This window comes from Phoxinus phoxinus (genome assembly GCF_949152265.1).
Source record: "Phoxinus phoxinus genome assembly, chromosome: 16".
NCBI classification, from domain to species: domain Eukaryota; kingdom Metazoa; phylum Chordata; class Actinopteri; order Cypriniformes; family Leuciscidae; genus Phoxinus; species Phoxinus phoxinus.
The window spans coordinates 14,301,094-14,315,737 of NC_136891.1; the positions used below are offsets into that span (position 1 = coordinate 14,301,094).

Consider the following 14,644-nt stretch of genomic DNA (forward strand, 5'->3'; position numbering starts at 1 on the left):
ACTCAAATCAGATCTGATACACAGTGTGGACGTCAATAAGTTTATATCAGATTCCAATCGGATTCATACAAAACCGGCCCACATCTGGTATGGATGGATGGTGGTTCTGGGCCGACACTATGTTGCTGTCTGGGAATTGTGGTGAAGTAAATGTACATCTGGTGAGTTATCACAAAATAACCCCAACAGGGCGATTAGGACCCCAGTGTGAACTAGTAGTGATGTAGTGATGTTCAATGTTAGTTCTGGGTTGATGACGCAAGACGCGCGACAGAAGTAGCACTGAATGAGCAATTAGCATTCCAGATGAGTTATTGGACCAAAGTAGTGGTTCACTCAAAATGAACGAATCAAACCTACAAGCAGCTTTTCGGTTATGTTCGACTCAAAAAGAACCGAATAACAACCCTTGGAAAACTCTGACATTTAGAACCGGGTCGTTGGTTTCTTTTCGAGTCGGTTGTTTTTGATTCGTGTGAAACGGATGGACTTGTATCACCATAAAGGGGTTTATTTCGCGAGAACAATCGGTTGGATGCACATTAGCCTGCTTGTTACACGGCTACTTACAAATTAGTAAACAATTGAACAAAATTTTGACAAGTTAAATTTTATTAGCTCATTTAAACGCAAAGCTTCCTTTAAGGAAAAGGAGCCTAGACAAACTAACAAGTAAATAGGGCATTATTTAAGGAGACAGCCATTTGTAGTGGTGTCTGAAACCATAGTGGACGTTATCGAGTGCAATCATTCAATCCCATAATGCACTGCAATAACGAGTGTACAACCGATGTACGCTCAACAGTAAATTAATTCCCACGTCTGACCTGAAGATGGCGCCGCAGCTTAATCATCCATCCATCCATATTCCAAACCGAAGGGTGCAATCTGGCTACAACGTAATATCAGCGTAAAACAGGTATACTTTCTTTTTTACTTTGTTATGGAAACTATGTATAAACCTTAATCAATAATCGAGTTCAAGATAAATCTTTTCATTACTACTGGAGCTGCCGGTTTACTTAAAGGTTGTGTAGGTTTCAAATTGGCTTAAACTGTCTTTATATACCAATACATAATTAAAATGTAAGTACTTGTAAAGAGTAGTAAAGAGAGTATAAAAATGTAAGTAAAGAGAGTATAAAAATTGAGTGACTATAGTGTATTTAATCTTCAAAAAACACAGCTCATTAATTCCATTCGGGACGAAACAAGTGATTGGCCTGCCACTCTCCGTCGCCATGACTACCGCCGCTATTATTGGCTCTGCCCACGTGCACGCAGTCGCGCACCCGTTTTTAGGTGGGAGTGAATGGAATTAATTAGCTGTGTTTATTGAAGATTAAATACACTAGAGTCACTCAGTTTTTTATACTCTTTATTTCAGAGTACTTGCATTTTAATTATGTATTGGTATATAAAGACAGTTTAAACAAATTTGAATAAAAGTTTTTTTAGACAATTCTGACCTACCCTACCTTTAATTTCAAATGATTATTAATTATTAAACATCAAGCACAAACTATGCAGAAGCAGCAGCCCTTCCGGCGCACTCAGTGTCCAAATCCACTCACTCGTTTTCATTCACTCCTTCAAGTGGACTATATTAGTGGAGTAATGTAGGGAATACTGAATGAGGGTATGTATATATATATATATATAGTCTGCTATAATACTATTGTCTACTATAATCCTTCCATAAGTGTTCAGTGTAAATAATATCAGTGTTAATTGTCATATAATTGTGTATATTTTACTTATAATAACCCTACATCACATATTTATATTATATAGCACTTATATAAGCCTTTAAAGGAGAACTCCGGTCAATTTTAACATTGAGCTCAATTTTTTGTAAATTTGGAGTGCTGTCAATACAGAGAACAACGACAAAAATCGGTGTTGCCTACACCGTGTTATCCTCTTTTTAAAATTTGCACCCTATTGACTTGAATGGGGCAAGTTTTAAACCTGCTTTTAGCCTCTTAACATCCTTAATGTTTCATTACAAGTGCCCAGCCATGTTGAGTGATTCCTTCAGAGTGAACACGAGTGAATCTGACTGCAGTAGATGTGAAAGACATGAATAAAAATGATGTTATATCAGCCAGCGCACATACCTGTATTTAGTTCCTGTTTTCGGTCGAAGTCCAAAGTAGTCGATTGTCGAGTTGAAGCGCATAGGTTTAGTTACTTAGATCACGCGCGTGAACTCGACAATCGACTACTTTGGACTTCGACCGAAAACAGGAACTAAATACAGGTCTGTGCGCTTGTTGATATAACATCATTTTTATTCATATCTTTCACATCTACTGCAGTCAGATTCACTCGTGTTCACTCTGAAGGAATCACTCAACATGGCTGGGCACTTGTAATGAAACATTAAGGATGTTAAGAGGCTAAAAGCAGGTTTAAAACATGCCCCATTCAAGTCAATAGGGTGCAAATTTTAAAAAGAGGATAACACAGTGTAGGCAACACCGATTTTTGTCGTTGTTCTCTGTATTGACAGCACTCCAAATTTACTAAAAATTGAGCTCAATGTTAAAATTGACCGGAGTTCTCCTTTAACTGAATGAGGACAAACACAGGAAAACCATTAATGCTGCATGTAGCTCTCTTTACGTGAGATGAGCCAGTTGCTCATCTGCCTCTGTAAAAGCGAGAGAAAACAGTTGAATGCGTGTGTGTGTGTGATTGTTCATTCATCCATGCAGTCCTGAGCAAGTGTCCTACCCGGTGAGGCGTCCACCTCGATCACATAGTAACTGGCAGGCCCGTCCTCGGGACACGTGTTCACTGCTGTCGTCTCACCTCCATCTTTCGGCTCGGGCTGGTTTGCTGAAGGAGAGTAACTTTTTCTGCCCTCAAATGTGTCCAGGACAGCTGTGTGGGAATGGGGATCCCAATCCGAAAGCATGTCGGTGAGGGATGAGGAGCGCCGTAACTTGGAGTCGCAGCGATCACCAGAGAGACGCGTCTCCAAACTGTGGATCTTAGAAAGGCACCAGTTCTTGATATCGTTGACTACTGAAGCCTGCTTACAAAGAGAGCGATGGGATAAATAATCCAAAGATTAGCCCATAATTCATATTAGGAATGACAAGAAAACACTAGAATCCATGTAAGAGTTGATATGTATAAGGCCGTGTCATTCAGTCACTTATAATTAATCTGCACAGATAGCCGAGATATATAATATCATATCGGGTATCATTACAGGGCAGAATAATCTCCAGATTATTAGCTGTATTGTCAAGCACTAAATGAGTCTGACCTCTTAAACCAGACATTGTTCCTTTTACATCTAGACAAAGACCAAAAGCATTCTATCAAAGTCCCTTTCAAGGAAAGTCTGTCACTCGACGGCTCCGGGCAGCTGTGTCAGGCATTCAAGACCAAGTCCTGTCTACGGGAATCCTGAAATCTCAAAAACCGCTGGCCAAACTAACGTTTTGAATCAGCAACCAAATCTGACATGAACTGTCCCATAAATGTTGTTTCTCAGCAACAAAATCTGACATGAACTGTCCCATAAATGTTGTTTCTCAAAGTCTATATTACTGCTTTGATGCCGCCATTAAACACACGTCTCAGGCTTATAAATGGCAGCTGCAGTGACATATGGCTGCATCCGAAACCGCATACTCCTCTACTATATAGTAGGTGAAAAACAGTATGTGAAAAAAGTAGTATGTCTGAATTCCCAGTACTCATAAAAGATTAGGCAAAAAGTACTTCCCGGATAACCTACTTCTATCCCATGAGGCCACGGGACAGGATTTATGAATGACAATAAAGCGACGCAACTGACGCTGGTAGATCACAAATTAACCACAACATAGCGAATGAAATACTTCCAGATTACATTCATACTATATAGAACATACTTTTTTAGCACTTGTGAATTAATTACTTATTCAAAATAACTACTAAAGAGAGTGTGCGACTTTACCAATTGGCTCTTTTATTTAGAGGGCGGGGTTTATTCTGCCACACTGTGGCCACAAGTTGCACTTTCCCCATTCATAGTGATGTCAATATGAGTCTTGGTTTATCGAAGTCTTTGTCTCTTTTTTTAAAGCATGTAAAACGGTGTTTATAATAAATGTAAAATTAAATATTTATGCACATTTTTTGTTGAAATGTACCTGTCTTTTTTCTCCTTCCAGGCGTTCCTGTCCGGCTCTCTTGTCAATGCGATGTAAACATTCAGTCCTCTCAGCGGACACTCTCTCTAAAGTGATCTTATCTAGAGCTCTGATCTGAAAATCAACACACAATTATCAATCCCACATAAACATTTAAATAACAGATAAATATAGGTGGAAGCAGCATGATTAACAATTGGAATTATGGGCTGCTGAAGTTGGATTGGTTATCTTTTCAGATATACTGTAGATATAAGTCAATATAGGCCAGAGCCAAAAAGTTAATTAGCTTGAATCTGGGAAATGTTTCAACAAACCAACATTTTGTATGCACCTGGTGTTTGTTCTTGCGGTCCAGCTGGCCCATCTTGCTGTTCATGAGCTCTTGTACAGTGTGAATCTCTGACTGCATTTCCTCTTTAGTGGCCATGAGCTGGTTCTCCAGTTTATTTATGAGAGGCTCACACCTGCAGCCATTCAGTGGGGCCTTTAATGGAAATAACACATATTCAAGAGTCAAAAATACATTAAAATGTTTCTCTGACCATTTACTGCACAAGATATTTGCCATTTTTCACTGTTTGGAGAAAATGTTTGATAAGCCTTGGGACCTGCAGACAGAAACGGGTTCTTCCAGGCAGTCAACTTAGTTTTTAATTAGTTTACAAATAAATTAAATGGATTATTTCTGAATGAATTTTGTGGTAATGACATTTAAATAATGCTATTCTCAGACTATAATGTAAAATCATTAAAGGAACACTCCACCGTTTTTTGAAATAGGGCTTATTCACCGTCTTTCCTACATTTAGATAGGTGAGCAAATGCATTTTTGTCTCAGTGCATGCATTGTTTTATTTTGGCAGGGTCACCGCTAGCTTAGCTTAGCATAATGAATGGAATCCTTTGTTGCCAGCTAGCACGTCCTGAGTAAAAGTGATCAATAAATCTTCATGCTTAAATAATGCTAAAATGAAATCTTCATACTCGTGCTAAGAATAGTTTGACTAAAATAATTTATATTCTAGCTTGACATTGTTTAAACAAATGTTTTCACTTCTGACTCGTATATTCATTTTCAAATGTCTGATCTAGCCAAGGTCCAAGATCCCAAGCTAATTAAACACTATTACAGTACTAAACAATATAATTTCTTACAGTGGCATGATTAAAAACAACTTTACTATGTGAAATCACAGTAAAACAAGAGCAGTAAATTACTGTGATGTCAGCATCATTCTGTTGTTGATTCACAGTCATTTGTAATAAAATTACCGAGCATGCATTCATTTCACTGTAAATTTCTGACTACAGTAATTTATTGTAAAATAATACTCTTTAATCCTGTAAATTCCTGGCTTTTTTTTTTACAGTGTGGCACTGTCCCAGGCAGAGATGTGTGTCATGTGTAACCCAAGAATACAAATATACTCTAAAGGTTATTTGACAGTCTAACTAATAAAAGTTTTCAGTGGAGCGCTAACTGAGTTTAATCTGATTGTGAAACCATTTTGGTTCCTTGCCTGCATGATCTTGCCATCTTTGCCTCTGTAGAGAGTATAGAGCTGGTAAGCCTTGTAGTTATGAGGAGGAGGAGGAGGAGGGGGAGGAAGAGCAGCTGAGGGACTTGATCTCTCTGTTTTACTCTTCTTCTTATGATCGCTGGGTTTATTTTGTCTTCGAATGAGGGCATCTGATGGTGACAGCTGCAAACAAACACACAGTACACAATCCTTGAGATATGAGTATGTAGGGAGCTGTTTAACATGAGAAAAAGTCAGTGGAAGGAGCACTTGTTATGAGTCCATTAATAGTCTTTTTTTATGCAAATTCCTATCGTTACATGCATGCAATACATACCCAGACTCTCCACTTCACATATAATACCCAGCTGATTCTACATTACTCCTTAAAAGAGAAAATGCATACCCTCTCTCTGACCTTCTTGTCGCTGGTTTTGTTTGCACGTGCCTCTGTGACGAACCCGGTGTCGTTGTGGCGGAGAGAACTGTCACTGCCGTGAGTGTCATTGGCTGGAGAGACACTGTCCTGCACAAAAACACGAGGAAAGGCACAGCATTTACAATGACCAGCAAAGTCCACAGACAACAGAACTGTGTTAAACACAACAGAGTACTACACATTTATTGTAGCGACAGATCTTTTCTTCCATACTGTGACGAAAAAGAAAACATGTATTGCTGGGACTTGATTTAATGCACTGGTTGTTGATTGGATGTTGAGATGTGGGCGTGGCACTCAAAAGTGGAGGCGGAGCTGAACGTGAGCATGCAGGAGCGAGTTTGAGCGCACTGAGACTATTTACACTGGTATTAAGATGTGTTTTGGTCCATCGGATCACAAGTGGACGACACTAAACACAGGTGTAAACGGGGTCTGAAGTGTTTTGAGGTCGTCCACTTTCCAACACTTCCAGAGGTAGTTGAAAACACAGACCGGGTTAGTTGCGTAGTGTAAAAGCTCATGTGGTCGAATGCGTTTAAACAGCCACAAAAGACCGTCTACTCTCCGTCCACTGATCTAATGCGTGAACATTATGGGAAGAGCGCGCTAGCCAGACGGGATTTAAACTTTGTCGGCTGAAGACTCAAGTTTGGTTTGAAGATGAAAAACGTTCCAAGCACAATGTTCTCTCATCACAGTGTTCGGCTGGTGTCGCGTCTGTCAGAGCAGAAACTAAAGCTGATTCTCTCTGTGTTTTCTCTTCGTCTCCGGTCAAGTTTATATGTGAATTGCGTGAGCTTATTTTGTCCATTAGATTGAAAGATCTGAAAAACCCATACATTTACCCGCCCATAGACCCTCCCATGAAGAAATCAGGACAGAAGTGGTTGAAATTGGACAAAAGAGACTGATTAAACACCAGGTGTAAACGGGAATGTGTCTCCCTCGTCTACTAGTGATCCGATCCACCAAAACACATCTTAATACCAGGAGTAAACAGGGTCTAAATGAAGTCCTGCGCACATCACCAGCGAAGCATGTCATTTTCACTGGAAGGTCCAGTTAGGCCGACTTTAATAATGGGCGGGCATGTGTAGAACTATGAATAATGGATGTTCAAAGTCTATTGAGACTAGTTGCACTTTCTGTTCTGCGGTCAGAGACTCTGCATGGCTCAGGCAATGAAGTGAACAATGCCTTTCCCTTCCAGAACTGAGTGTCACCACACATTTGGTGTCTGTATTTAACAACTGTCTGAAATAATGTCTCATGTACAATTGTTTGTACTCTGGTTCGAGTTTTCTTTGTCCAGATGTGTAAAAATCATCCAACGGTGATTCATTTTCAGCAACTGCACATCTATGATATAGTACCAGATTTGTTCAAGTTTTAGACATATACAAAATTAGTAATGTTGACTTGGGCTGTTACTATATTATTGCTGTAGTTCTACACACTAAACTTAGGATGAAAACCTGAAAATGTCCTGAGAGACACATGGAACAATCTTCATTTTTGAATTATTGAAAATGTTATGCACATTGTCTTATTACCATGGGAGTGTAAAAGTTGAATTATTAAAGGTTCTGCCATTAATTATTGCTTGCATAACATTCAGTGACGGCATGTTTGAACTTGATTTGTCTCTAGTACAGTTGCTCATTCTGTATTGATCATACAGCACCATCTCTTTAGATTGGCTTTTGACACCTGATGGACAACTGATTAGCATAATGATTTTATAGATGTTTTGTATTTTATTTTATTGTATTGTTTTGTATTTCACTCATTTATTTTTTTTGCCTGTACTTTTGTCTCTGTCCAGCGCTTTGATCAACTTTAGTTGTTGTAAAGCGCTTTATAAATAAAAATTTATTGATTAATTGATTGATCATGTCTGAGAGTTGTTTTGCTCCTCTACCTTTCTCGGCAGCATCTCCTCGCGAGGGACCGACTGCGCTCGACCCTCAGTCTTCATCTTGTCCCTCCTCTTCCTCACAGTGCGTCCTCGAGTGAAGCTCTGCATGCACATACAGACATTAAAGCAAATGTTGCTGGTCTTAATTCTTAACACAAATAAATGTAAAGCTGAAAAGTGTATTTTATTGCATGTCAAAGGGATAGTAAATAAATAACAATTAAATCTGTATGACTGACTTTCTTCAAGTGGAACACAAAAGGAGGTTTTATTTTTGCTGCCTATGTAATTGAAGTTGATGGGATGCGATGTTGCCCTGGCCTGCACCCCATGAAATACCATAGTCCAAAACAGTTTTGTGTGTGTTCCAGAGAAGAACGTCATACAGATTTTGACTGAAATAAGGCTTTCCACCAAAGAGTTTTTAGTTATTTGAAAATGCCAGGTGCTCTTCTTGGCAATTTTTTGTCAGTTTTTTCAGTCAACACACTTTGATTGCTATGTAAGGTATTTGTTCTGTCTCTCGTTTTAAACGTTTTATTCTGTTTTTGTGCATGTTGTTGTCGTCTGTTGTCGTTGTGTTGCGGTTAGTCAATGTGGTTTTTGTCCCGCCCTCCTCCACTGTGATTGGACAGCTAGGTAAAAAGTGATGGCGATGAGCACTGCATTTTACCCAGAGATGAAAATTTTTAAACTCTCGGCATCCGGAAAAACCCCGGAAAGCACTCAGCGCATCATCATGCTGCTGGAGTTTCTAAATATGCGGCGCTCCCATTGAAAACAATTGAGAAAGACAAAAATACGCTGGCCTTAGGTGAGTAAATGATGTGTAAGTAGTGAGTAAATGATGACAGAACTTTCATATTTGGATGAACTTACCCTTTAAAGTGTTAAACCAGTTCTGATGTATTCCTCTGTACATATTTGGCACTGATCATATGTGTTCATCTGACCTACAACTAAACACTTGTGTCTATTTGTCCTCGAAGTTCAAAAATTAGTGAATAAGAATAAGTGAATAAGATTAGTGAATTAGTGATTCAGGAAGGATGTGCATGAAGCTGAGCTAGAGCAATTTATATTGAATTTATTCCTAAAACATCCCACTTGAAACTTGATAAATAATAGATAATAAATAAAGAATAAATAAATAATTGAAAAATAGAATTTGAATGTTTTTTTTCTTCTTTTTTTTTGTTGAGCATATAATGAAAATGTAAGACTTGTCATATCAATGGCTCTTGAGTATGTGTGTGTTTTCTTACCTGTGGGGCTTTGGTGAGCAGCAGTGCCACTTCAGGATTATCATTTTCACGAGCCTGATCGAGGGCCGTCTCTCCTGTCTTCACCCAAAACAGACACACAGCTAAGAACCATGCACATATTCACACAGTTAAATGTGTCATTTCTGCTGCATGCCAACCTAGAGAACCGTGTTCCTTAAAGTCCCCCTGTAGTCAATCATTTTATCCCTTAAAACTCATCTTTGTTCACCAAAATTACATATTTTAAAAAAATTGAATGTAACTCTACACCCTTGCCTCATTTAGTATATGTGGTTTGAATATGCAAATAAGCCCCGCCTCCACTCACTCACTCAGCTCAGAGATCCACTCGTTGACGATCACAAGTTGATCTGATTGGTTACAAGGTAGTTTGTGACGTCAGAAACACCAGCGATTTCAAATCGTGTTTTTGAGACTGTCTTTGGTTCACTGCAGTTTTAAGGAGAAAACACTCAGCAATGGTGAATTTACACATGGTTTGTCTTCAATCACATTAAAAACACCACAAAGCTGAGTTTTAAGGGATACAATTATTGACTACAGGGGGGACTTGAACTAACTTGCTCAGTAAGATTCAGCCAAGAATGCAACGCCTACTTGTGTTGCGTTATGAATTTCGCTCAGACACATTATGTGAAACTGTATCAGTGTATCATATCGAGAAGCATTTGTGTTCAAGCACTTGTGTAGAGTGCGTTTCAGGGCTTCACTAAGCTCCTGAAATATTTCTGAAGGTGCTCACATTGTTTTTGATGCGGCTGTCGGCCCCAGCCTCCAGTAACATGCGGACAGTCTTCCTGTGGTTCAGAGCAGCTGCAATGTGTAAAGCAGAGTCCCCTGCCTGCACAGCAGATTCATGTGCTCATAATTACAGCTTACACAAGATCAGTATAATGTTGTTTGGGTCATTCTGTGTCAACATTACCAGAGGTCCTTGGGTTAAAAGTTTTTTTTTTTTTTCTGGAAAATACATAAATGAAGAAGAATACCAAAATATTAAATGCCATGGATGAATATTTCCAGAGTAATACACTAAGTAGAGAGGGGTCAAAATGACAACTTGACTTTTTACCAGAGATTCTGAGCATGTGTGTACAAATTACTTTAGAAATATGGCAGCATTTTTTTACAGATATTGGTGGACCTATTAGTAAAATAAGTTGACTTTAGCAATCTTTGTTGCATTATACGTCAACAGTGACAGATAAAAAATTGCCATTTAGCATTTTTTTCAAAGTTAGCAACTTTCAAAGAAACTCAAAAAGTATGTAAGATCTCTTCTTAATATACATTTAGAAGTTTTGTTCTTAACTAATGTTTTTTTTTTTTTTTGGAACATTCTTATTTGGTTGTTGACAAAAAAGTGCTTTTCCCCATTTTTGAACTGTCATCATTGGCATATACTGCAACAACGATTGCAGTTACACTTTATTTTACAGTATGTGTACTTACGGTGTAGTTCCCCAAGAAAGTACTGGTAATATAAGGCAACTATGGGTTAAAGTGAGGTTTTGGGGTAGATTTAGGGTTAGTACCTAGTTATTACCCAGTTATTATAATTGCTATAATAAGTACATAGTGTGTAGATGCGGAACAGGACTGTAAAATAAAGTGCTACCAAGATTGCCAAAGTCATCAGATTTTACTAATAGAGCTACCAATGTCTGTATTATAAAAAAAAAAAGAAGAAAAAAAAAGACATCTTTCCAAAGTAATTTTACCTCGTCCTGTTATTTAGCTCCAATATCAGGTAAAAAAATATCATTCTGATCCCCCTTTACAAAACAGTGGATTACTAAGTAAATATACTTAAATATATGGCTTCCATCACTATTTATGTTTGTCTTTCTTCAGAAAAAGTATTTTTAGCCCGGGAAGTTTTCAAAGTTAGTTTGATCCGACACAGAATGACTGGTATAAAACAGTTTTAGAAGGAGTATAGCACGCCAAAAGCAGTCTTCGCTCCTCACTCACGTGGTTTCGCTCAGTGACCGAGCAGATGGCACCCAGGAGCGCTCGGATCACACTCACATGGTTATACCGGGCAGACACATGCAGACACGTGTCCCCTACCTGAGGAAAACAAGAATATTACTGGAATAGCTTGTTGTTTCCAAGTTAAATAACCAACACACAGATGAAGAGAAGAGAGAGACGTATTAGAGACACTCACGCTGTTCTTGCTGTCGGGCCGAGAGCCGCCCAGCAGCAGGACCTTCGAGCTCTGAGCGTGACCGTTCTGACACGCCAGATGAAGAGCCGTGTTCCCTGCCTGAGAGACAGCACATCACGTCATCCAGAACAAATTACACTGACGGGAATTATCCGAAATACTAGTTTTCTAGTTCCTTGGACATGAAAATTGGACATGAACACATGTACAGCACATCACGTCATCCAGAACACCAACACAATTACTCTGACAGGAAGTATCCGAAAACACTACAGTAGTCAACATTTGAAGTGGATCAAAAAAGTTAATCAAAGTTGTCCTAAGACAAGAACAGGTATTGTTCAAAAATTGATGTATAACTTTGATGAAAGGTTTTGATCTACTTCAAATGTTGACTACTGTAGTTGAAAAAATGGACAAAGGTTTTGATCTACTTCATATGTTGACTACTGTAGTTTGTATGAACACCATGTAAATGTATGAACACCCTCTCAAGTCAACATTTGAAAGCGATGAACTCGTAATCACGATTTCAGAAGTGGGAAGCAGGAAATTTCCAATAGCACATGAATCTCAATCTCAATTTATTTATAAAGCACAATTAAAAACAACCACAGTTGACCAGTGTGCTGTACAATGTTCTAAAACCAAAAACAATTCATACAAATAAGACATCCCAAGTTATAGGCTCCAGAAAAGAGAAACGTTTTTAATTTAAGAATATGCAATGCTTGTGCAGTTCTAATATGAATCGGTAAACCGTGCCAAAGTTTAGGTGTGGCTATGGATGAAGGCAGCATTACTGGATCCAGATGCAGTCCTGAATGCTGATTGGTCAATAGAGCTATAAAAAAGCAGCCATGGATGGAGTATTAAATATTTATCTTAAATGTACAGGCTTGATCTTCTGATGGAAGGATGCCACTTTATGAATGAATTAAATAATCATAATCAAATAAACACTGACATACTCATTTTTATTAATTAATGAATTAATTTAAACGATGTATTGAGTGTTTTATTATAGCAATAAGGCACTTGAGGCTGTGCTGTAATGTGAACCATAACTAGTCATGACTTAAGGGGTTGCAGAGCTGCATGAGACTGAAACTATGAAACATTCATAAACAACATCATCATGTGTGCAATGCATTCACGATTGTAGTGACATCACCCAAACACAAGATCAGTTGGAAAACAACCAAACTAGCACTACCATTTGTTTGATTAATCATATACAGTAGTCAACATTTGAAGTGGATCAAAATCTTTCATCAAAGTTATACATGAATTTTGAACAATACCCGTTCTTGTCTTAGGACAACTTTGATGAACTTTTTTAAACCACTTCAAACGTTGACAACTGTACATGCAAAAAGCTGAATGTTGGTTGTTTTAGCGGTGGCAGCAGATGTTACCTTGTTTTTAGCGTGAACGTTGGCCCCAGCCTTCACCAGCAGTTTGACAGACTGACTGAAGCCGTGCCACGCAGCCTCGTGTAGAGCAGTGTTCCCATCCTGAGGAGACAGAGCAACCGCTGGCACACACATATATAAACACACACACACACCAGCCACAGCTACACTTGTTCAACTGCTCGTTAATGCAAAGATCTTCTCAGCCAATCATTCGGAAGCAACTCAATGCATTTAGGCATGAGTCTGAATTTCTGCGGTAACATTCAGATGGTCGGGTCAGGATTTGGTGTAAACATGTAAGCTTGGATCCATCCTGCCTTGTGTCAATGGTTCAGGCTGATGGTGGTGTAATGGTGTGTGGATTATTTTCTTGGCACACTTTGGGCCCCTTAGTACCAAGCAACGTTTAAAGGCCACAGTCTACCTGAGTATTGTTGCTTCGGGATAGCAGGCCATGTCACAAAGCTCAAGTAATCTCAACCCACTCAACTGGCCTTCACAGTCACCAGATCTCAATCCAATAGTGCAGCTTTGAGATGTGGAGGAACAGGGGTTCCTAATGTACAGTTAAAATGTACAGTACAATTTTTAAATATATGTTTTTATTAATATTATTTTTATTCCTTGTTTTCTTATTATTTATATGCACCTGTGCACCAGGACAAATTCTTTGTTGCTGAATCGTGGCCAGGTGTACCAATAAAGTGGCCTGTGAGTGTGTATATATATATATATATCTCGTTGTAGATAGGCACCAAATGATGTCACTTCCTAGGTATCACAATTTAAGGAATTACTTCTTCTTTTTTTTTAAAGGTTCAAGCACAAAATGTGTCTGTTTTGTCTGTTGTCCCAGACAGCTGAATTCCTACATAACTGTGATAGTTTCATATCTCTCATGTCACTCCATGTTCTCCTTCTCACATAATAAAAGTATTTACACTGAAATCAATATTCCAGTTATTTAACCAGATTACTGTACATTATACTTCACATATTTACATATGTGCAGTGAAAGTACTGGAAACAGACCAATGCAACTCCTGCTATAGGAAGTGTTTTCCAGCATATATGAGAATGAGAAATATGTACCTTGTCTTGTCTATCTAGTGCACATCCTTCCTGAACGAGCGCTGAGATGACGTCGGTGTTCCCCACCACAGCGGCTCTGTGCACGGCTGTCTGGTCACCCTGAGGGAGAGCAACACATGTGACTTCACCATCAGTCCAGCCATGCTGATCCTATGGTCTGGCTCTGTGTGTTGCTTATGGGACAGGTGTTACAGCGCATTAGAGGAACGTGCAGCGGTGTGTGTTTCTCTCACTCACACGCTGAGAAGGGATCTTTTAAAACAAGCTCCAAAACAGTTTAGCAATCTTGTTTTGGACAAATCTTTCCAACAGATTTCTGATTCTGGTCATAAGCTTTTGATTCAATAAAAACAAAAAAGCTGTATAAATAGTTTTTTTTTGTTTTTTGCTGTAGCACTATAGATTCAATAAAAGTGCAGGGAACACGGTTTAAGATCCACATTTCTCTGTTCCCGGTTTCCTGTAGAGGATCTTCTGTAAAATCAGGATTCTTTCTCTGGAGCAGAAAGCAAAACAAACTACAAAAAAAAAAAAAAAAAATGGCATGGTTGCCAAAACACAGATAAGGTTCATAAAAACAAATTTCAGTTTGTATTGTGGAAAATCAGAATATGTCCAGAATATGAATGAAACTGTGC

General features: G+C 38.7%; 1 protein-coding gene across 4 annotated transcripts in view; it reads right to left on the bottom strand.

Moving 5' to 3' along the window:
- The window catches only part of ankrd6b (ankyrin repeat domain 6b), a 39,748-nt gene that overhangs the window by 3,283 nt on the left and 21,821 nt on the right, over window positions 1-14,644 (bottom strand). Inside the window, exons 4-15 of one of the 4 annotated variants that reach the window (XM_079639666.1) lie at window positions 14,007-14,105; window positions 12,915-13,013; window positions 11,497-11,595; window positions 11,298-11,396; window positions 10,066-10,164; window positions 9,303-9,380; window positions 8,041-8,139; window positions 6,084-6,203; window positions 5,678-5,860; window positions 4,489-4,641; window positions 4,155-4,268; window positions 2,740-3,040 (exon numbers count right to left, since the gene is read on the bottom strand). In XM_079639666.1, the coding sequence (XP_079495792.1) occupies window positions 2,740-3,040; window positions 4,155-4,268; window positions 4,489-4,641; window positions 5,678-5,860; window positions 6,084-6,203; window positions 8,041-8,139; window positions 9,303-9,380; window positions 10,066-10,164; window positions 11,298-11,396; window positions 11,497-11,595; window positions 12,915-13,013; window positions 14,007-14,105 (1,543 nt within the window). Of the gene's footprint in view, window positions 1-2,739; window positions 3,044-4,154; window positions 4,269-4,488; window positions 4,642-5,677; window positions 5,861-6,083; window positions 6,204-8,040; window positions 8,140-9,302; window positions 9,381-10,065; window positions 10,165-11,297; window positions 11,397-11,496; window positions 11,596-12,914; window positions 13,014-14,006; window positions 14,106-14,644 lie in introns of all 4 variants that reach the window. The other 3 variants (XM_079639668.1, XM_079639667.1, XM_079639665.1) reach the window with 3 other exon arrangements.